At 40.2% G+C, this 22,750-nt stretch overlaps 1 protein-coding gene across 3 annotated transcripts in view; it reads right to left on the bottom strand.

Moving 5' to 3' along the window:
• The window catches only part of TCAF1 (TRPM8 channel associated factor 1), a 44,699-nt gene extending 23,566 nt beyond the window's left edge, over window positions 1-21,133 (bottom strand). For 2 of the 3 annotated variants that reach the window (XM_081244148.1, XM_081244149.1), the window contains exon 1: window positions 20,989-21,133. In XM_081244148.1, coding sequence (XP_081100274.1) covers window positions 20,989-21,034 — 46 coding nt within the window. In that variant the 5' untranslated portion in view covers window positions 21,035-21,133. Of the gene's footprint in view, window positions 1-2,887; window positions 2,973-20,988 lie in introns of those variants that run through there. The other variant, XM_081244150.1, reaches the window with a different exon arrangement.
• Between the last annotated feature and the right edge of the window lie 1,617 nt (window positions 21,134-22,750).

The following is a 22,750-nucleotide window of genomic DNA, read 5'->3' on the forward strand; positions in this document are numbered from 1 at the left end:
CAGGCATCATTATAAGCGCTTTACATACATTATTTAATCCTGACAATAAACCTATGAGGTATGTACTGTCACTATCCCAATTTTAAAAATGTGCAAGACCAAAAAACAAACAAAACAAAAAACCAGATGGCCAGAGAATTTGTTATTTGCTTAAGTCACATAGGTGGTAAGTGGATCCTTCATTCAAACCCAGGAAATCTAGCACTGATACATAAGCCTGTTACTAGGATTTTATATAAACAGAATACTATGGAGGCCACATTTCAACAAGCTAACACTGACTGCATAGGAAAGGAAGAGGTGACCAGTATTCTTTCTCTTTATATAAGTCTGCACAACAATCCTTTGAATTGTTGCATATATTTCTATTACAATTAAAAATAGCACAGGTTGGGCTTCCCTGGTGGCCCAGTGGTTGAGAGTCCGCCTGCCGATGCAGGGGACACGGGTTCGTGCCCCGGTCCGGGAAGATCCCACATGCCTCGGAGCGGCTGGGCCCGTGAGCCATGGCCGCTGAGCCTGCGCGTCCGGAGCCTGTGCTCCGCAACAGGAGAGGCCACAGCAGTGAGAGGCCCGCGTACCGCAAAAAAAAAAAAAAAAAAAAAAAAGCACAGGTAATATAAATTCAATCAAGTAAACACATTAAATGATTGAATATATACATGACTGGATTCATCAACTGATCCTATCTCACTCATTTTAAAATGTCTTCCTTCATCTCCCAAGTTGTGCATTTGTCCACCAGTAAATGTGAATTCCTCCTCTGTGGAGGTTCCCTGAACTTTGTAGCTGGCTCTGTCCCCACTTTAACCAGCTATTAATGACTCCCACACTTGATTTTTCAACCAAATGCTTCTTCTTTGTGCCTGAACCCGTTTGCCCTCCTAGCTTGGTGAGCACAGATGGACATAGCCTGGGGTAATCTCTTATTTCTCCCCTTAAGTTCTTCATCCTTGGTTCTCCTTCTGTGGATCCTGCTTTCTCTCCCCAGGCCCACTAACTAATGGAACCCAAGGCACTTCGGGAGTAGAAGGCACCTCAGGCACAACCTGTAACTCAGGGAGAGAGCTTTACAGATCCCTTACCCCTTCCACAAAGAGGCCCCATGGTACCTAAACGGGGTCTCCCTTTAAGAGACGAATCTAGAAGGGAAGAAGGGTAGTGGGCCTGCCTTGGATATGGCACCACATCCTGCACTGTAGCTTGGTTTGAAATCCCCAAAGTAGAGTAAGTATCTGAGGTCAGGGGACGTGTTTTATATATCTGGATTCCCCACAAGAATGAGGAGGTGCTCCATGGATGGACGACTGAATCATGGATGTGGATGTTAGGGCAAACCTGGGATCAATTCTTCAGCCTATAGCTACTCGGGCCTTGAAAAATGATCCAGATCACAGACACCCAATCCTATAGGTCTTCTCGTCTTCATGCATTTTTTTCCACGAACACTTTGTCTATTTTTCCTTATACGTCCAGTATCTTTTCCAGTGTCCACCATCTTCTGTTAATAGTAGCCAGAATTGGGGTGGGTTCATACCAGCCCGATCTTATTTATTTTTCACTTAAAATGGTTTAATTCATACATTTAAAAGAATATGTAATGCATGTGGAAGAATATGGATGGTAAAATAATAAAACAATTTAAAAATTAAACAAACTTCCATACACCAATCACCCAGATTAAAAAACAGACCGTTACTAACATCTTTGAAGGCCCTCTTGTGGCCCTCAAGAATCAATTCCTCCCCCCATCCCCATAAAAATACGCATGATTCAGAACTTTGCTTTTTCTATTCCTCTAGTTTAATCTTGATGCGCTCCCTTCTTAATTCCTAACTTCCCCTGGGCGGCTCTCTGTCTTTCTCTCACTCATATTTGCTCACTTTTCTCACTAGGTAAATCCCAGGAAGATAGCATAATGTAGGAGTATGAGCCCATGAGTGAGACTTGAGTTAAAAAAAAAAAAAAAAAAAAAAGCCAGGTGTTGCCTCTTCCTCGCTGTTGATCATCCGGCTTCAGAGGGTGTCCTATCAAATGGACAATGTGGGAGAGGGCCGGCCTTGACTCCAAGGGGCTGTCAGGACTAAGTGCTGGTGGGGGATCCCCCTCCCTCCTTTCCTCTCCAGGCCCTCACCAGGCCAGACTTTCCTCCCCAGGCCCAGAGCCAGTCTGCAAAGAGCATGTCGGTGACGTCAGAGGAGCAGAGAGGGGGCTGAGGTGGGGGGAAGCAGCAGAGGGAGGGGTGAGAGGAGGGAAGACAGCGGAAAAGCTTGCGTGCGTTGGCAGGGAATTCTCCAGGCCCGCTGGCACGGAGGTCTGGGTGGGTTGGAGGTACACAGACCATCGGCCCCTCTTAGACACACACACACATCCCCTAGTCTCCGTGGGGGCAATGCAAGTGGGCGAGGGATCTCAGTCCCAGAGAGTGTTTGCAAAGATCGAAGGGTAGTAGGACAGAAGTGATGCTCTATCACCAGCTCCCTGTGCGCCCCTGAGCAAGCCCTGACACCTCCCTGGGCTACGGTAGTCTCACCCGAGAAAGCTGCGCATTAGATGCTGTTTCTCTAGGCCGTGTTTGTGCATAACTCGACAACACAAAGCAATTAAACAAACAGAGGTTAGAACCCCAAGAGGAGGAGCAATGCGGCGGGAGCGATGCAGAGCCGGAGAACACAGAACAGTCTCTCAAAGGAAGGCGGACACAACAGCGAGGGACTGTGCCCCTATCTGGGAACCGGCAACCCTGCCACTCGCCGGGGCCCGCAGGTCCGCCCGCGCCCCCCTCGCGCCCCCTCAGCCTCCGGCACCGCCCTCTCCCTACCCGAGCTCAGTCCACGGCCACCCGCCCCTGGTCCAGCCTGCGGGGCATTCGGAGAGGGCCACTCACCAGGTTGCCCTGCAACTTCCAAGGCGGCAGCTGGAAGAAGGAGGGCTGGGGCCAGAGGGAGACGCAAGGTTCTGCGGGGAAGGGGCGTCCCTGCAAGCGGCGCAGGGCGAGCGAGCTGGGCGGAGACGGAGCGGGGGTGGGGGTGGGGTTCCGGACTAGTCTCCTCCTCCCCGCTTCCTCCTGGGCGGGACCGCGACCCCAAGGGGCGGCGCTTGGCAGGGGACAGCACTTCTTTGTGTCGCCGGCCCTGTCGGCTCGGCATTGCGGTGGCCCCCATTCTGGCAGTGGGGACGGCCGTCTAATTCAAGACAAAACTTCTCTGACTAGTCATTAGTAAAGGAAATGGCTGAACAAACCATAGGACACAGTCTACAGACTATTATTCAATTCTAAGGAAGAGGTTAGATCTCCATTTCGTTGGGAGGAATGTACTTGACATATTGCGTAGGGGAAAATAAAAATTGTAGAAATTGTTGAATATGCTTTCATTTTTATAATAAAAAGCATCCCTCCATATATTTGTATTATGGTGGGTGAAAGGATAGCTACATCTCTACTCTACCTGCTAATATTGTTTAATTTGAGGAATAGCGCAGGGCAACTTTTATATAGCGCTGCATTATTTGCACTGTTATTTGTGTTGTTTTGTAAATTAAGAATATATTATATTTCATGCAAACAATAGGTGGCTCAAACTTATTCTTCTGTGTACTTTTCAAATCCTCTTTCTTTCCTAAAGTCCTTTCTGATGACCAGTTGACAGATGCTCCTCCCTTCTCTGAATTGCAAGTTCCTACTTTGTGTGGTGATTTCACCTAGCTCAGGTGCTACGGTAGTATAATGTAGGATAATGGTTAGGAACTCAGACTGTTACCAGATAACCTGGATTCAGATCTTAGTGCTATACGTTACGGGCTGAGTGACTTTGCACAAGTTACTTAATTCCTCTGTTCCTCAGATTAAGCTGGTGAGTGAATACAAAGTTCTTAGATCAATGTCTGGCATGTACAGTAAGACTGTATGACTGCTTGTTAAATAAAATAAATATTCCGGTCATCCTAAGATTTAATAAATATGTTTCAAGAAAATGCATACTTTTTCATCTTGACTAGGATTTTGGTCCAAACCCAAGTCATATTTCCTTTCTCCATCTCCCTTCAATCCTCTTTCCCCAAATTGAATCATATGAACAATAATTCAATAGAAGCATGTGGGCAGGTGAGCTCACTGGCAGGGTTTACATAGAGGAAATGCCAAGAACAGAAATCAAGAGGACCTGAATTCAGGATCCTGCCCGGTGAAGGAGTGATGGTGAAGATGTCTTTTATCTTCTCCAGGGGTCAGGGTCCTCTTCTAAACAAAGAGGGCTGGTGACTTGCTTGCTAAGACCCTTTTGGGTCTGAAATGCCAAGACTAGTAGCACCAAGGTAAAACCTGAAACACTGTTTCATGAAAAATTTAAAATTCAAAACAAAAATGCATATACTGCATACATAAAAATAAAAAATAGGACAAAAATATACATGGGAGGGATACAACCTAACTTACCTCTCAGGATGGTGGCATGAGACTTGGTGGAGAAAAGGTTTTAAATGTCAGATTTTGTTTCTTAAAAAGGAGGAGACACACACACAGAGGGAGAGAGGGGGAGTGACGTTGAGAGAGAAAGAGGGAGCTGAAGGAAAGGTGATAAAATGTCAACACCTGATAAATCTGTTATATTATTTTCTGTACTTACCTGTAGCTTTGACAGATTTTATTATGAAAAATGTTTAGAAAGGCAAAGAATGCATTAGACTTTTGATGGTTACCTTCCTGGAGGAGAAGAAATAAAGAACTAAAGAAATAAAAGCCAGAGTGGTAGGAAAAAAAAGCAGAGCCAGAAACAGACATGGAGAAACCTCAGGGAATCCTCTTTGAGAGACACCTGCCTCCTTAGGCCCAATTGGTCTCAGACCCAAAACCCGACCACTTTCTCAGTCCCGCTGGGCCCACTCCCCTGGGCCCACTCCCCTGGGACCCTGGCCGCGTCCCTCCCTCTCCCAGCCCGGCCGCAGGGAACTCGGTTGGTGCTCCGTAGCCTGCTCTGGTCCCAGAAACCACCTTTGTACAAGACTCACCCGTAGTCCAGCAATATGCACACCCACTACTTCAAAGGGGGAAGGGACTCCTCTGCAGAGACGTGACAGGGAGAAGGAGCACACAGCCCGGGATTTGAAAATTGGTGGAGGTGGTGGTGGACGCTGCGGGTAGAGGTGAGCGGCGGCGGGGGTGGGGGAGGGAGAAGGCGGCCGTCCCGGGAGCTGATTGGCTGACGCAGCGGTGGGGGCGGAGCCTGGCCGGCAGCCCCCAAACCGCAGAGGCCCCGCTTTGCGTCAGTTTCTGCGCGCAGATGCCCCAGCAAATCCAGGACGGAGAACCCCCGCCCCCGCCCCGGCAGTGCTGCAGGGCAGTTTGCGGAAAAAGAAATCCGTGAGACTATTTACGAGCAAACGAGTTGGTGGATAGTGATAGTTCTTTCAACTATTTCTAAGGATGTGTTAAATCTACATATATTTTCCAGGAGTTTGGCTATATTTATTTATTTATTTATTCACTTATTTTTATCACAGCTATTAAAGGTGTTTATTTTTTTATTATTTTTTTACACCTGTTGGAGTATAATTGCTTTACAATGGTGTGTTAGTTTCTGCTTTATAACAAAGTGAATCAGTTATACGTATACATATGTTCCCATATCTCTTCCCTCTTGCGTCTCCCTCCCTCCCACCCTCCCTATCCCACCCCTCTAGGTGGTCACAAAGCACCGAGCTGATCTCCCTGTGCTATGCGGCTGCTTCCCACTAGCTATCTATTTTACGTTTGGTAGTGTACACAATGTCCATGCCTCTCTCTCACTTTGTCACAGCTTACCCTTCCCCCTCCCCATATCCTCAAGTCCATTCTCTAGTAGGTCTGTGTCTTTATTCCTGTCTTACTATATATATATTTAATACACATTTAACGTGGTAGTAAGACGGAGATTTTGCATTTTTGTACATATAAATTTAAAAATATTTTTATCTGCTTATATAAACACAAAGTTTATGGAAGACATACATCAAACTATAAGAATCGGACAATAAAGAGAAGATTACTTGTATTTTTTCTTCACACACCTCATTAACGTTTCAACGGTAATATATATTATTTTGTGATAAAAATAGATAGATTTAATCAACTAAGAATAGATAAAATATCCTTGCTCAAGCAGCCGGTAGTGACCCTTCTATAAATATGATTTCTCCCTGTGTATGGGTTTCTTGAAATTTCGTTCCTAGTCCTGACTCATTTTAATCAAGAAAGAGTGGGATGCAACGCTTGACTTTTGAGCCAGGATCTGGCCTTATGCCTGACCACATATTGTCTTGAACCAGGTGTCTGCTCATTTAGCTTGGTGAGCTCAACATTAGAAACCAGGGTGAAAACCACAGCCCCTTTTTACGGCTGGCCCCAAAGGCCTACAAGATCTGTGGGACCTCTGTATACTGTCCTGTTTCCTCACCCCTCACCCATCACCACCCTGGTCCCTATACACTGGGTACCTAAGGAGAAGATGTCCCCAGACCAAACTATCCTCAGGAAGAGACAATTTTAATGCTTTCTCCCCTAGCACAAAACAGTGTCCAGGCTGGACCTTCCAAAGGAATGTGGATTCAAGATAAAGTGGATAGAGTACCACACCTTGTACTACTTCAGGGTTTCATTACAACTCCCCAAACTAGAGCAAGCACAAGCCAAGAACTCTTTCATTCTTTTCCAGATTCTCCACTTAATGTGGCCGTAAACAGGTGCTCCATGATGTCCAACTGATGGTTGAATGGACAAGACAGATGATTGTGCGGTGAGGAAAGCAATCCTAGGATCACTCCTCTATGAAACAAATAGGACCGTGACATAGAAAACTGACCAAATTACAAATTTTCTGTATTGTAAGTTTTCTCCTCATCTTCGTGCTCTTTTAATTTTCTCCCTTAGGCCTTTTGTTTTCTGTGTCTCCCAAAATTTCAACTGGTTCTATCCTCTCTTTCTCTGTTTCAGACTCTACCTTTCTAGCTCAATTATAAATCTTGTATCCTTTCTTTTTTTTTTTTTCTTGCGGTACACAGGCCTCTCACTGTTGTGGCCTCTCCCGTTGCTGTGCTCCGGATGCGCAGGCTCAGCGGCCATGGCTCACGGGCCCAGCCGCTCCGAGGCATGTGGGATCTTCCCGGAACGGGGCACGAACCCGTGTCCCCTGCATCGGCAGACGGACCTTCAACCACTGCACCACCAGGGAAGCCCCCTGTATCCTTTCTTATTTCTACTTCCCCTAGAGGTTCTGTTTTACTTTCCAGTTTCTGCCCTGAGTAATAGAGACTGCCATGAAATCCTGAAAGCACTGAAATAAGTTTTGAGATATTAAGTTCTGTAGATACTCAGCAACATAGGAATGAATGAAGAAGTTATTAACAGTCCATACGACAAAATGTTATGCAGTTTTTAAGAAGATGAGCTCAAGTCAAACCTTGAGGAATGCTCTCAACATATATTTTCAGTGAAAAATTAATGATCCTACTTTTGTATGTTTCTGTTTATCTAACAGGAAAAATAAGGATATATTTGGCTACCTCAGGAAGTGGGAAGGGCTGACCAGTAATTTTTTCTTTAGATATTTTGTATTTTTAAAATGTTACAAAAATTATTTTGAAATCAAAAATAAGACTATTCAGTAATGCCACTCTTAAGTATATATCCAACAGAAATGCATACACATGTCACCAAAAGACATGTACTAGAATGTTCAAAGCAGCACCACCCTTAATAGTCTGGAAGTGACCCAAAAGCTAACCTCACTGCTTTCTCATCCCTAGCGCCACCGCAGCACTACCTTCGTTAAACTACTTTTTATTTTTTGGCTGCACCGAGGCATGTGGGATCTTAGCTCCCCTACCAGGGATGGAAGCTGCGTCCCCTGCATGGGAAGCACAGTCTTAACCACTGGACTGCCAGGGAAGTCCCCTACTTTCTATTATAAGAGTCTTCAATGTTACTTTCAGACCCACAAATATTGAGAATTTATTACCAAAAGGTCTGCTTTAACAGAAATTCTAAAGGATATATCTCAAGAAGAAATAAAATAGTCTTAGATAAATAATCTGAGATGTAAGACAAAATGGTGAGAGACTTCCAATTCTGTCATTGAGAAAATACCTTGTTTAGAACAATGCTTCCACTAAAAACAGCAATAAAAGTTGGATAAAATGTAGGCAACAAGGGAAGACTTTGAAGAGCAAACAATATAAGCAGGATGAGAGAAGCTACAATCCTGAGGGAAGGAAAACACAGGACATGAACTGCTCATTCCCTGTGGCTTCTTCTTTTAGGGCATTTTCCAGTTCACAATGCAGGATAACTGAGGCCAAGCAGGAAGTGTCAGCCTTACTGTTTCAAGATTACCAAACCAGTTAAAACTTAAAGGAGTTGAAATTTCAGACAAGAAGAAATCTCAGAGAAGTGAATCTAAAAATCTATGTACAAATTCCCCTTAAGTCAATGGCTGACTCCTAAACTATGCATGCACAGGGAGAGACCCAAAAAACTTGCAGAAAATAATGGCTAAAATGCCAATCAATTGAGCAGTCATTTCAGTAGCTGTACTATTATGGAAATATGGAGGTCAAGTCCCACCAAAGTAACTGATTTTTATCAACACTATCTGCTTTCAGTTGAGACATGAGAAAAACCATGGCATATGAATAAAAATAATGCCTGAGAAGTAAGGTCTATGCTCTTGGATAAAGGAAAAACCTGAAAGGGACCAGTTCTAAGAAAGCTTAAAGCTAATCTCTGATAGTATTAAAGTAATCTTCTGGTACTTTATCTGTCCCCCACACCAGAAAAATCCTCTTTGATAAACACTAACATCAACCAGAACTTTCTGATTTTTCATTCATGATGTCCTGCATCCAATCAAAAATTTAGAAGGAGGCTTAAAAATAAGGATGAATTATCAAGAACTCAAGAAGAACAACAAAAAATAGAAACAGACAAGTGGTTCAGACATTTGAATTCTTAGACAGGGATTGATTTTAAAATAACAGTGATTAATGTGTTCAAAAATAACAGAAACAGGCTGGAGAATTCCAGTATAGAATTAAAACATAAAATATTAAAATGGAAATTTTAGAAATAAAACATAATCCTTGAAATCAGGAATTCAATAGTTGGTTGTAATACCATATTAGACACAAATGACCAAAGAATTGATAAGCTGCAACAAGAATCAGTAGAAAGTATCTAAAAGTAACACACAGAGGAAAGAAAGGATGCATAAGGAAATGAAAGGATACAGTAAAACTATAATAAGAATTATGAGACATAGTAAAACGTCTTGACATATGTATAATTAGACTCCCAGAAGAAGAGGAGAGACAGTGAAACAGGAGCAATATGCTAATAATTAATGATTGAAAATTCTCAAGAGATGAAAAACATCAAAACTCAAATTAAAAAAAAAAACCCTCGGGCTTCTCTGGTGGCACAGTGGTTGAGAGTCCGCCTGCCGATGCAGGGGACACAGGTTCGTGTCCCAGTCCGGGAAGATCCCACATGCCGCGGAGCAGCTGGGCCCGTGAGCCATGGCTGCTGAGCCTGCGTGTCCGGAGCCTGTGCTCCGCAACAGGAGAGGCCACAGCAGAGAGAGGCCCGCGTACCACAAAAAACAAACAAACAAAAAAACCCTCCTCATTCCCTAAGCAGAATAAATACAAAGAAAACTACACCTAGGCACATTATAGTCAAATGCTAAGAAACAAATTCAGAGAGGAAATCTAAAAGTCAGCGAGAAATAAAGGATACTTTCCATTTAGAGGAACAATAATACATCTGACTTTTCAAAAGAAAATGATAGAAACCAGAACACAGTGGTATTGGTTAAAAAAAAAAAAAAGACAATCTGCCAACCTAAAACTCTATGCACAACAAAAATATCCCTCAAAAAATGAAGGCAAAATAAAGACAATTTTAGATAAAAGCTGAGAGAATCTGCTAGCATTACAGTATAAAAAGCAGTACTTCAAAATTAAGAAAAATGATCCCAGATGGGAGTACATAACTATAGGAAGGAATTGAGAATACTGGAAACTGGAAAGAGTAAATACCTGGGCAAATATCAATATTGATATTTAAATAAACAAATACGTCTTGTGGGATATAAAAGCATAATAAACATACAATAACAATAGCACAGCTGCAAGATGGGGGTTAATGAAGATAAATGATTTTAAATTTATTGCATTGTTTGAGCCTTACCCATACCCTGACACCAAAGTCAGACAAGGAGACTATAAGAAAGGAAATTACAGACCAACATCCCTGACGAATATAGATTTAAAAATCCTCAACAAAATATTACCAAAGTGAATTCAACAGTACATTAAAAAAATCATACACCATGATCAGGTGGGATTTATTCCAGGGATGCAAGGATGGTTCAACATCTGCAAATCAATAAATGTGCTACCACATTAACAAAATGAAGGATAAAATCATCTCAGCAGATGCAGAAAAGGCATTTGACAAAATACAACTCCCTTCCATGACGAAAAATTGTCAACAAATTGGATATAGAAGGAATGTATCTCAACATAATAAAGGCCACATATGGCAAGCCTACAGTTAACATCACACTCAAGAGTGAAGGCTGAAAGCTTCTCCTCTAGGATCAGGGACAAGACAAGGGGTCCCCCTTTCACTTTTTTTCAACATAGTACTGGAATTTCTAGCCAGAGCAATGAGGCAAGAAAAAAAATGCCATCCAAAATGGAAAGAAAGAAGTTAAATTGTCTTTGTTTGCAGATATCTCTGTTTGCGGATGACTAACTTCTTTTATTAAGCTTTTCTATATATAAATTTGCAGACAATTCAACATTATTACTTCTTCAAATCCATGAACAGAATATCTTTTAATTTGTGTCTTCAGTTACTTTCATCAATATTTTATAGTTTTCAGTGTACAGGTCTTTTACCTTCTTGGTTAAATTGGTTCCTAAGTATTTATTGTTTTTGATGCTATTGTAAATGGGATTCTTGTTTTAAACTTCCCTTTCAGGAAATTGCTAAATTGCTGTTAGTGTATAGAAACACAACTGATTTTTGTAAGTTGACTTTACATCCTGTAACCATACATTCAACTGATCTCTGACAAATGTGCAAAGCACACACAATGGGGAAAGGACAGTGTCTTCAATAAATGGTGTTGGAATAACTGGATATCCACATGCAGAAAAATGAAAATGAATTCTTCCCTCATACCATATACAAAAAGCAATTCAAAATGCATTAAATACTTAAACGTAAGATCTGAAACTGTAAAGCTACTAGAAGAAAACATTGGAAAAAAGCTTAACATTGGGCTGGGAAATAAATTTCTGGATATGACCCCAAAAACACATGCAATAAAAGCAAAAATAAACAAGTGGGGCTATATCAAACTAAAGTGTCTGCACAGGGAAGGAAATAGCAGAGTAAAGGGACAACCCATAGAATGGGAGAAAATACTTACAAACCATATATCCAATAAGGAGTTAATAATATCTAAAATATATGAGGAACTCAAACAACTCAATAGCAAGAAAACAAATAATCCAATTAAAAATAAGCAAAGGACCTGAATAGATATTTCGCAAAAGAAGATATACAAATGGCCAACAGGTATATGGGAAAGTACTCAAATCCACTAATCATCATGGAGATGCAAATCTAAACCACAAGATATCACTTCACACCTGTTAGAAGGGCTAATATCAAAAAGAGAAAAAATAGCAAGTGTTGGTGAGGATGTGGAGAAAAGGAAACCCTTGCACGTTGTTGATGTGAATGTAACTGGTACAGTCATTATAGAAAACAGTATAAAGATTCATCAAAAAATTAAAATTAGAACTACCATATTATCTAACAATCCTAGTTCTGGGTATATATTCAAAGGACATGAAATCAGTAACTGGAAATAATATCTGCACTGCCATGTTCACTGCAGCATTATTCACAGTAGCCAAGATATGGAAACAACCTAAGTGACTAACAAATGGATTAATGAATAAAGAAATTGTGGCATATATACACAATGGAATTTATTTAGCCATTAAAAAGAAGGAACTCCTGCCATTTGTGACAACATGGATGAACCTCGAGGCATTATGCTAAGTTTTGAAATAATTCAGAAAGAGAAAGACAAATACTGTACAACTTCACTTATATGTGGAATCTAAAAAAGTTGAACTTATAGAAGCAGAGAGTAGCATGGTCGTTACTAGGAGTTGGGGAGAGGCTGGAAATGGGGAAATATTGAGCAAAGGTTACAAAGTTTCAGATATGCAGGCTGAATAAGTTCTGGAGCGCTAATGTATAGCACAATGACTGTCGTTAACAATGTTGTATTATATACTTGAAATTTGCTAAGATAGTATATCTCAATTGTCCTCACCAAAAAATGGTAAACTATGCAAGGTGATAAATATGTTAATTAGCTTGACTGTGGTAATCATTTCACAATGTATACATATATCTAAACATCACATTGTACACCTTAGATATATGCAAGTTTTATTTCTCAATTATACTTCAATAAATGTTATGAGTTAAGTGTGCTATACTACTAGAATTACTGCTAAAACATTTGACCTAAAACATTAGAACATGTAACTTCCAAATAAGAGAAGGAGTAAAATGGGGAATAAAAGAGAAAAAAGAAAGAGTGGTTAGGAATGAAAGAGACAGATAAAGCAGAAAAAATTAAAAGCAAATATAAGATGGTAAAAATAAATCCAATTGTATTACTAATCACAGTAAATATAACTGGATTAAATTATTCAATGATAAGTTATAAACTGTCTAACAAAAAATTTTAAAACCTAGGATTTAAAAAATACACATAAGTTTATGACATATATGTTTTTTTATGTACTGGTATCTCATTGTGGTTTTTATTTCTTTATTTAAAAAATTTTTAGTTTACATTGGACTATAGTTGATTTACAGTGTTGTGTTAGTTTCAGGTGTACAGCAAAGTGATTCAGTTATACATATACATATACCTATTCTTTTTCAAATTCTTTTCCCATTTAGGTTATTACAGAATATTGAGCAGAGTTCCCTGTTCTATACAGTAGGTCCTTGTTGCTTATCTATTTAAAATACAGTAGTGTGTATATGTCAATCCCAAACTCCCAATCTATCCCTCCCCACAATCTTTCCCCATAAATTTGTTTTCTGTGAGTCTGTTCTGTTTTGTAAATATTTTCATTTGTATCTTTTTTTTTAGATTCCACATATAAGCAATATCACAAGATATCTTTCTGTCTGACCTACTTCACTTACAATGATAATCTCCATGTCCATCCATGTTGCTGCAAATGGCATTATTTCTTTCTTTTTAATGGCTGAGTAATATTCAATTGTATATGTGTACTAAATCTTCTCCATCCATTCATCTGTCGATGGACATTTAGGCTGCTTCCATGTCTTGGCTATTGCGAACAATGCTGCAATGAACACGTGTTTTCTCTGGATATATGCCCAGGAGTGAGATTACTGTATCATATGGTACTCTAGGTTTAGTTTTTTAAGGAATTTCCATACTGTTCTCCATAGTGCCTATACCAATTTACATTCCCACCAACAGCGTAAAAGGGTTCTCTTTTCTCCACACCCTCTCCAGCATTTATTGTTTGTAGACTTTTAAATGATGGCCATTCTGTCTGGTGTGAGGTGATACATCATTGTAGTTTTGATTTGCATTTCTCTAATAATCAGTGATGTTGAGCATCTTCATGTGCCTCTTGGCCATCTGTATGTCTTGTTTGGAGGAATGTCTATTTAGGTCTTCTGCCATTTTTTGATTGGGTTGTTTGTTTTTTGGTATTAAGCTGTGTGAGCTGTTTGTAAATTTTGGAGATTAATCTCTTGTCGGTAGCAGCGTTTGCAAATATCTTCTCCCATTCTGTGGACTGTCTTTTCATTTTGTTCATGGTTTCCTTTGCTGTGTAAAAGCTTTTGAGTTTTATTAGGTCCCATTTGCTTATTTTTGTTTTTATTTCCATTACTCTAGGAGACAGACTGAAAAAGATCTGTGATTTATGTCAGAGTGTTCTGCCTACATTTTCCACTAAGAGTTTTATAGTATCTGCTCTTAAATTTAGGTCTTTAATCCATTTTGAGTTTATTTTTGTGTATGGTCTTAGAGAATTTTCTAATTTCATTCTTTCACATTTAGCTGTCCAGTTTTCCCAGCACCATTTATTGAAGGAACTGTCTTTTCTCCATTGTATAGTCTTCCTTCCTTTGTCATAGATTAATTGACCATAGATGCATGGGTTTATTTCTGGGCTTTCTATCCTGTTCCATTGATCTATATTTCTGTTTTTGTGAAAGTACCATGCTGTTTTGATGACTGTAGCTTTGTATTGTAGCCTGAAGTCAGGGAGCCTGATTCTTCCAGCTCTGTTTTTCTTACTTAAGATTGCTTTGGCTATTCAGGGTCTTTTGTGTTTCCATTCAAATTAAAAATTTTTTATTCTAGTTCTGTGAAAAATGCCATTGGTAATTTGATAGGGATTACATTGCATCTGTAGATTGCCTTGGGTAGTATAGTCATTTTGACAATATTGATTCTTCCAATCCAAGAACATGGTATATCTTTTCATCCGTTTGTGTTAGCTTCAATTTCTTTCATCAGGGTCTTATAGTTTTTAGAGTACAGGTCTCTTGCCTCCTTAGGTAGGTATATTCCTAGGGATTTTATTCTTTTTGATGAGATGGTAAATGGGATTGTTTCTTTAATTTCTCTTTCTGGTCTTTCATTGTTAGTGTATAGAAATGCAACAGATTTCTGTATATTAATTTTGTATCCTGCAACTTTACCAAATTCATTGATGAGATCTAGTAGTTTTCTGGTAACTTCTTTAGGATTTTCTAGGTATAGTATCAGGTCATCTGCAAACAGTGACAGTTTTACTTCCTCTTTTCCAATTTGGATTCCTTTTATTTCTTTTTCTTCTCTGACTGCTGTGGCTAGGACTTCCAAAACTATGTTGAGTAGAAGTGGTGAGAGTGGACATCCTTGCCTGGTTTCTGATCTTAGAGGAAATGCTTTCAGCTTTTCACCACTGAGTATGATGTTGGCTGTAGGTATGTCATATATGGGCTTTATTATGTTGAGGTATGTTCCCTCTATGCCCACTTTCTGGAGAGTTTTCATCATAAATTGGTGTTGAATTTTGTCAAAAGCTTTTGGCAAATTCTATCAAACATTTAAAGAAGAGTTAACACCTATCCTTCTGAAACTCTTCCAAAAAATTGCAGAGGAAGGAACACTCCTAAACTCATTCTATGAGGCCACAATTACCCTGATACCAAAACCAGACAAAGGTGCCACAAAAAAAGAAAACTACAGGCCAATATCACTGATGAACATAGATGTAAAAATCCTCAACAAAATACTAGCAGATCAAATCCAAGGATACATTAAAAGGATCACACACCATGATCAAGTGGGATTTATCCCAGAGATGCAATGATTTTTCAGTATCCACAAATCAATCAGTGTGATACACCACATTAACAAATTGAAGAATAAAAACCATACAATCATCTCAATAGATGCAGAAAAGCTTTTGACAAAATTCGACATATATATTTAAAACACAGATTTAGAAAGATTTGAAGTGAAAGGATGAAAGAATGATAAATGAGGTAAACACCAATCAAGAAACTCTTGATTTGATGATATATGAACAAATTAAGAATTCAAAACAAAAGCATTAATATTTTGTTTTAGCCATAATATTTTATATCCCTACGTTATGATAAAATTTTCAATTTATTCCAATTCCCTAATAGCATTGCCTCAAAATATGTAAAGTAAAAATAAACAGATTTACAATGAGAAATTTCAAAATTCACCATCATAGTGAGAGATTTTAATGTATCTATTTTTGTATTGATAATTTAAGCTGATAAAAATTGGTGAAGATATGGCAGCTCTGGATTTCATAATTAACACACTTGTTTTAAAGGTATACACAGGACATTATATAATTAGAGACTACACATTATTTTCAAGCACACAAAACTGACAATGTGCTAGGATATAAAGCTAGATTCAATAATCCAAAGGAATTGATATCATAATTCTCTGAATTAATTATAAATTAGTTAGGCAACATTTACTAGAAGATAATAAAATATTCTTTATGGAGTGACTGGAAATTAAAATACACATTTCTTAAAATTTCATGGCTCAAACAAGAAACCATAATAGAAATGATACATATTTAAAGTATGATAGCAAAATAGTCATATCAAATCTTGTGAGATAAAGCTAAAGAGCAGTGACACAAATGTATAGCCTGAAGAGCTTATGTAAGAATGATAGCTCAAAATTAATGATTAAGAGCACATACCTTAAGAGCTTAGAAAAGAAATAAGAGAAAAATTCTAAGAAAGCAGAAAGAAGTAATAAAATAAATAATAATGAAGAAAACAAACAGTTTGTGTGTGTGTGTGTGTGTGTTTGAAAGAGCTAACAAAGTAGTCCAAGTTCTGGCAAAATTAATCAAACCAAAAAGAGAAAGAAAATATACACACATCAGTAATGAAAAGGGGGTCATAATAATAGAAAATATTTAAACGGATAATGAGAGAATATTGTGAACAAGTTTGTTCCATTAATTTTGGTTAAATATCTTGGAAAATGCAATTTATGAAAACTGATTCCATAAGAAAACCTAAACAGTCCTATAATCTTTAAAATAATTGGATCAACAAGTTTAATATCCTCTGAAAAACTAAACTCTAAACCCTGAGTGTTTTGCTGGTGATTTAAAGTAATATTTGACCAGATAATTCCAATCTTGCACAAATTCTTCCAGAGAATAGCAACAGTGAGAATACTACTGATCTTATTTTATGAAATGATATTAATGACAGATAAGGTTAGTACCATAAAGAATATTTACAGGTTGGGCTTCCCTGGTGGCGCAGTGGTTGAGAATCTGCCTGCTAATGCAGGGGACACGGGTTCGAGCCCTAGGCTGGGAAGATCCCACATGCCTCGGCGCAACTAGGCCACTGAGCCACAACTACTGAGCCTGCGCGTCTGGAGCCTGTGCTCCGCAACAAGAGAGGCCGCAATAGTGAGAGGCCCGCGCACCGCGATGAAGAGTGGCCCCCGCTTGCCACAACTAGAGAAAGCCCTCGCACAGAAACAAAGACCCAACACAGCCAAAAATAAATAAATAAATAAATAAAAGCCAAGCATTTGAAGCCCTTAAAAAAAAAAAAAAGGTATTAAAAAAAAAAAAAGAATATTTACAGGCCAATCTTAATTCACATATATATAGGTAAATATTTAATGTTTATCCTTATATCTATATCTAAAACTTATTAGATATTTATCATAGAGAGTTTATTCCAGGAATGTAAAGTTGACTTAATATTACTTTGAATAAACTAAACTTCCCCACATTAACATACTTAAAGAAACAAATAATGTGAGAAAATCAATAGCTATAGGAGAAGCATTCAATGAAACATTTACTCATCATAAAAGTGCTTACCAAAAGAAGAACTGAATTTTCTTATCATGGGACAAAGCATTTACAAAATAACCATTATGAATGCAATATTTAAAGTTGATATAGTGAAATCTTTTTCTTTATTGTCTTAAGGATAAAACAAGACACCCCTCCCTAATTTTATTTAACATTATGCTGGGGTTCCTAGCCAATGCAGTAAGACAGGAAAAAGAAATTAAAAGTGTAAAGATTAGAAAGGAAGAAAAAAAACTGTCATGATTTTCAGATGATATAACTGCCTTTTTAGCAAATCTGACTCTATAGGTAATTTAGAATTATTAATGGAGGTTATCAAGTTTGATATATAATCAATATATAAAAGGCAATTGGATTTCTATATACCAGCAACAAACAATAAGCTACAAAATATAATTTTTATAAAAGAAAACATTTACAATAGCAATAAGAATATAATGTAGTTAGAAATAAAGTCAACAGAACCAAGCAAAAGGAAAACAATGAAAGATACTATAAAACATTACAAAACATTAAAAAATATTAATGGTAAGCTAAATAAATGGCATTATATACCAAGTTCATAGACGGAAAAATTCACCTTGAAGAGAACATTTCTCCCATAGAATTAATTCAGTATCAATAAAAATTCCAGCAAGTTTGATTCTTTGCTTGTTTGTTTCCAGTTTGGAAGAACTTGACAAGTTTATTTAAATATTTATATGGAAGATCAAAGGTCCAAGAATTGCTAAAAAACTCCTGAATTAGAATGAAGAGGTGGGAGAATCTTTCCTACCAGATTTAAAGACTTATTATAAAACTATAGTAGTTAAAAACAATTTTGTATTGATGTAGAGTTAGACAAATAGATAATCAGAGAAAGTAGGGAGCTTAAAACAAATCCATGCATATATGAAAAACTTGATTCATGCAGATGATTATTCATATGGAGTAAAGTATAACAAGAAACTTCCAGGTGGATTAAGACATTGCCAAATACAAAACTTAAAAAACTTTTAGAGGAAAGTATAGTAAAAGTGAAATTAAAATTCAGAACTTAATTCATTGACAGAGATAGGCAGACATACGGAGAAAGAAAAGCTAAGCACCAAATTGAAAGCAGATATTTGCAGCATATATGGTTAACTAGGGATTGATTAGCATCCAGACTATGTAAAGAAAGCATTCCAATAGACAATAAGAAAAATACAAACAACCCAATCTGAAAATGAATGAAAGAGAGGAAGCAGAATTTCTCAGAGAAAGGAAAATAGCTCATCATTATATGAAAATATGGTCAGTTTCATTAGTTATCAGAGAAATGTTAATTAAAATCAAAACTGAATGCTATTTCATGCCTGCTCCACGGGCTAAAAATGAAGTTTGATAATACCAGATTGTGACAGGTATATGTAAAAACAGGAACTCTCATCTGTTGCTGGAGAGAGTGCAAACTGGCTCAACACTTTGTAAACAGTTTAGCAATAACCTAAGAAAGTTGAACATACACAAATCTTAAAACCCAGTATTCTACACCTAGGTGTACACTCCAAGGAACCAGAGTGAATGGGTGCACGTGAACCAGAAGGCATGTACAAGATAGTTAGAGGACATTATTTGTTAATATCCCGGGTAGTAGGCAGCCTTTAAAATGGCCCCCAATAATCGCTGCCTCCAGATATTCATGGTCTTGTTTAACCCCATTCCTTTGAGTGTGGACTGGAACTAGTGACTCACTTCTAACGCACAGAAGACAGCAAAAATAATGGGATGTCACTTTTGAGATTAAGTTACAAAAAGTCTCTGGCTTTTGTCTTTCTCTGTCTCTGGAAGCCTTCACTCTGGTGGAAGCAAGCTGCCATGCTGTATAAGCAAGCTGCCATGCTTGCTTATACAGAGGCCCATGTGGCAAAGAAGTGATGTGTTCAACCAAAGCCAGTGAGGCCAAGAGGCCTGCCAACAGTCATGCGAGTGAGCCTGAAAGGGGGTCCCTCCACCCAGCCTTGGAATGACTGTAGCCCTAGCCAATACCTTGCTTAGAGCCTGAGAAAGACACTGAGTCAGACTCCCAGCAAAGCTCCTCCTGGATTCTTGACCCACTGAAACTGTGAGATAATATGCTTTTTTGTTTGTTTGTTTTGTTTTAAGCTGCTAAGTGTTGGAGTAATTTGCTACACAGCAATAGATAACTAATATAAACCCCAAAGGAGCAACAAACAACAAATGTAGAATGAATGAATTATAGTAGACTCAAGCCATAAACAGTGAAAATGAAGGAATCATCAACTGGCGTGAACCTCAAAAACTTAATACGTATGGTACAATGCCATTAATACTGAAGTAAAAAATAGGGAAAGCCAACACATATATATGTTTTTGGAATACACACACAAATGGTAAAATTCTAAAGGAAAGCAAAGGTATGATTAATACAAAAAATCAGGATAGATGTTCTCTCTCAGGGAAGGGAGAAGGATGGGCATGACCTAGGATACAAAGGGGCTTCTAGGGTACTGCTATGTCCTATTTCCTGACCTAGGAGATGGTCAGGCACTCACTTTATTAGCGTATATACCTTTTATTAATAAATTTAAAAAAATCAAATCAAAGAAAAAAAGAAAGTACTGAAGTGAAGTCAATTCACAAATAAATATTTTGGGGTACAGAAGGATGGATGGATGGATGGATGGTCATCTAGCCATACGTTCTGTCCTTTATGTCTAGTTAGACCTGCACGTCCTCCAAGAAGTTTCCATGATTATCTGATTCGTAGATTTTTTTCTCCTATACATAAGGCCTTCTCCCTCCATTTCGGGTTGAGCCAAGTCAGTGGCCAGCTCCGGTCTGTTTACCTGGGAACTGTTCAATCCAACCCTGACTGCCTCAGGCCAAAGGCACTGCAGACTGAAGAGTCCGCCCGACGCCCCGCACCCACTCTCCCGCACCTTGCCCCTCACTCCCCCACCGCAGACACACTCAGAGCCGGAGGACGCGTAAAGCACTTGGGGAGGAAAGCACTTTCACCCTTCGGGCTCTGCAGAAGCAAGCCGCCCCCAAAGAATTCAAGAGCAAGTCCCTGGGAGGTGAAATGACATCGCCTCCACGGTTCCTTTCAGCTGAAATCTCGACGGCTCCCTGCGGAGCACAAAAAAGCACAAGAGAACAGGGGGTCCCGCGCCTCCAGACCAGCAAGGGTGAGTAACAACGAAGCAAGAAGGGAACAGAGATGGAGCTGCCGGGAGACACCAGACAAGGAGCCGAGAAATAAACAGCAAGCAATCCTCTGTGGCACTCACCTTGCTGCCTCCCCTTGGGTACCTCAGAGGCCCCACGGCAGCCCTCACGCCTCCCGGACCCCACACAAACGCACGTCCCGGGCATGCGCATTGCCCACGTCGCACGTCTCCCCGCCCGGCCACCCGCGCTCCGGACCGTGGCCTGTGTCACCGCCAGGCCTCTCCTGTCCAGAACCCACCGCGGGCCCACACTCACCCTTAGCCCCTCTATTCCCTGCAGCGCGGATTAGGGCAGAGAACATCGGCTAGGAGGGGGCGGCGGCGCTTGCCAACGGGCAGGAGCTCCTCAGGCGAAAAGGGACTGCGCAGCTGACTGAGGACTGGGATGTAGAAAGGATGGCGGTTGGGGGTGGCTAAGAGGGGGGCGGTCCCGGGATCTGATTGGTGGCCGCGCTGGTGGGGGCGGAGCCTGGCCGGCCGCCCCAATCGCAGAGGCCCCGCTTTGTGTCAGTTTTTGCACGAAGATGCAGCCTTAAATCCCGGATGCAGACGGGAGTGCAGGAGGGCAATTTGTCGAAAAAGAAATCCGTCAGACTATGAACAAGTGAACGGTTGAAAATAGTAATATATTTTCATATAGTATAATGCACAATTATTTCCAAGGACGAGTTAAGTCTATGGGTCCTAGACATATTTTGAATTAAAAGAATGAAGTTGCCTTAAAATGGAGGGTTTGGTTACATGCTTATATAAGAAGAAAACAATCTCACGGTGCTTATATAGGGCGAAGGGCTAAGAATGAAGAAGTTGGCTATTGATACGTATCTTCATAACCACTGAATTTAAAAAAAAATCACATGTATTGTTTTATAAACCAAATAAAACAGGAAGGTGTTAAAATTTTTTGCTGACCAACAAATAGTGACAGATATTGGGTGTGCGGGAGAGACAGAAGGGTGTAGCTGTTGAAAGCCTGGACTCTGAAGCCACTGCCACATCTACTTACCAGCTTGGGGAGTGCATTCCTTTCCTATGGGTGCCCTAACAAGTGACCACGAACTTGGTGCCTTGAAACATCACATTTGCTATCTTGCAGCTCTGTAGGTCAGAAGTCCAGCGAGTGAGCATGTCACTGGGTACATCAGGGTGTAAGCAGGGCTCCCAGTTCCTTCTGGAGGCTCTAGGGGAGAATCCATTTCCTTGCCTTTTCCAGCTTCAAGAGGCTGCCCGAATTCTTTGGCTTGGGCCCCTTGCTCCATCTTCAAAGCCAACAATCTCATCCCTTGGATCTCTGTTTCTGTCATCACATCCCATTCTCCGCTTCTCCTCTTTCATTTGTTTCTGAGTGAGTTTGACCTGTTAGTTCCTTTGTGTCCTGGACCCAGCAGGCCTCCCTCAGTTCTAAATCTACTGCCCTTTTTTTTTTTTTTTTTTTTGCGGTACGTGGGCCTCTCACTGTTGTGGCCTCTCCGGCCGCGGAGCACAGACTCCGGACGCGCAGGCTCAACGGCCATGGCTCACGGGCCCAGCCGCTCCGCGGCACGCGGGATCCTCCCGGACCGGGGCACGAACCCGTGTCCCCTGCATCGGCAGGCGGACTCTCAACCACTGCGCCACCAGGGAAGCCCATCTACTGCCCTTTTTATGCTCATTTCCTTTGGTCTTTCTGTTCCTCTTCTCCCTTTTACATTGTTCATCTTTGTCCCCCAGATAATTTAGTTTTTTACGGGTAGGAAGTGTTGTGGGTAGAACATCTTACCACCAGAACACTTGCGTTGATCTACTGCTGCTGAAAAGTCTGCTGCTTCTCAGAGTTGACATACATGTGACATGTGTGAGAAGGACGTTCTAAACTCCCAGGGGCTGTCAGGCAAGTTCCCAGTCTTCGTGGGCTCCTCTCTCCCTCCTTTCCTCCCCAGGCCCAGAGCCATTCTGCAAAGAGCAGACTGACGTCAGAGGAGGAGGGGCGAGGGGCCCGGGGGTGGGGGGAGGCAGCGGGGGGAGGAGAGGAACTGTCC

Source organism: Mesoplodon bidens (genome assembly GCF_964165515.1).
Source record: "Mesoplodon bidens genome assembly, chromosome: 9".
Lineage (NCBI taxonomy): Eukaryota > Metazoa > Chordata > Mammalia > Artiodactyla > Ziphiidae > Mesoplodon > Mesoplodon bidens.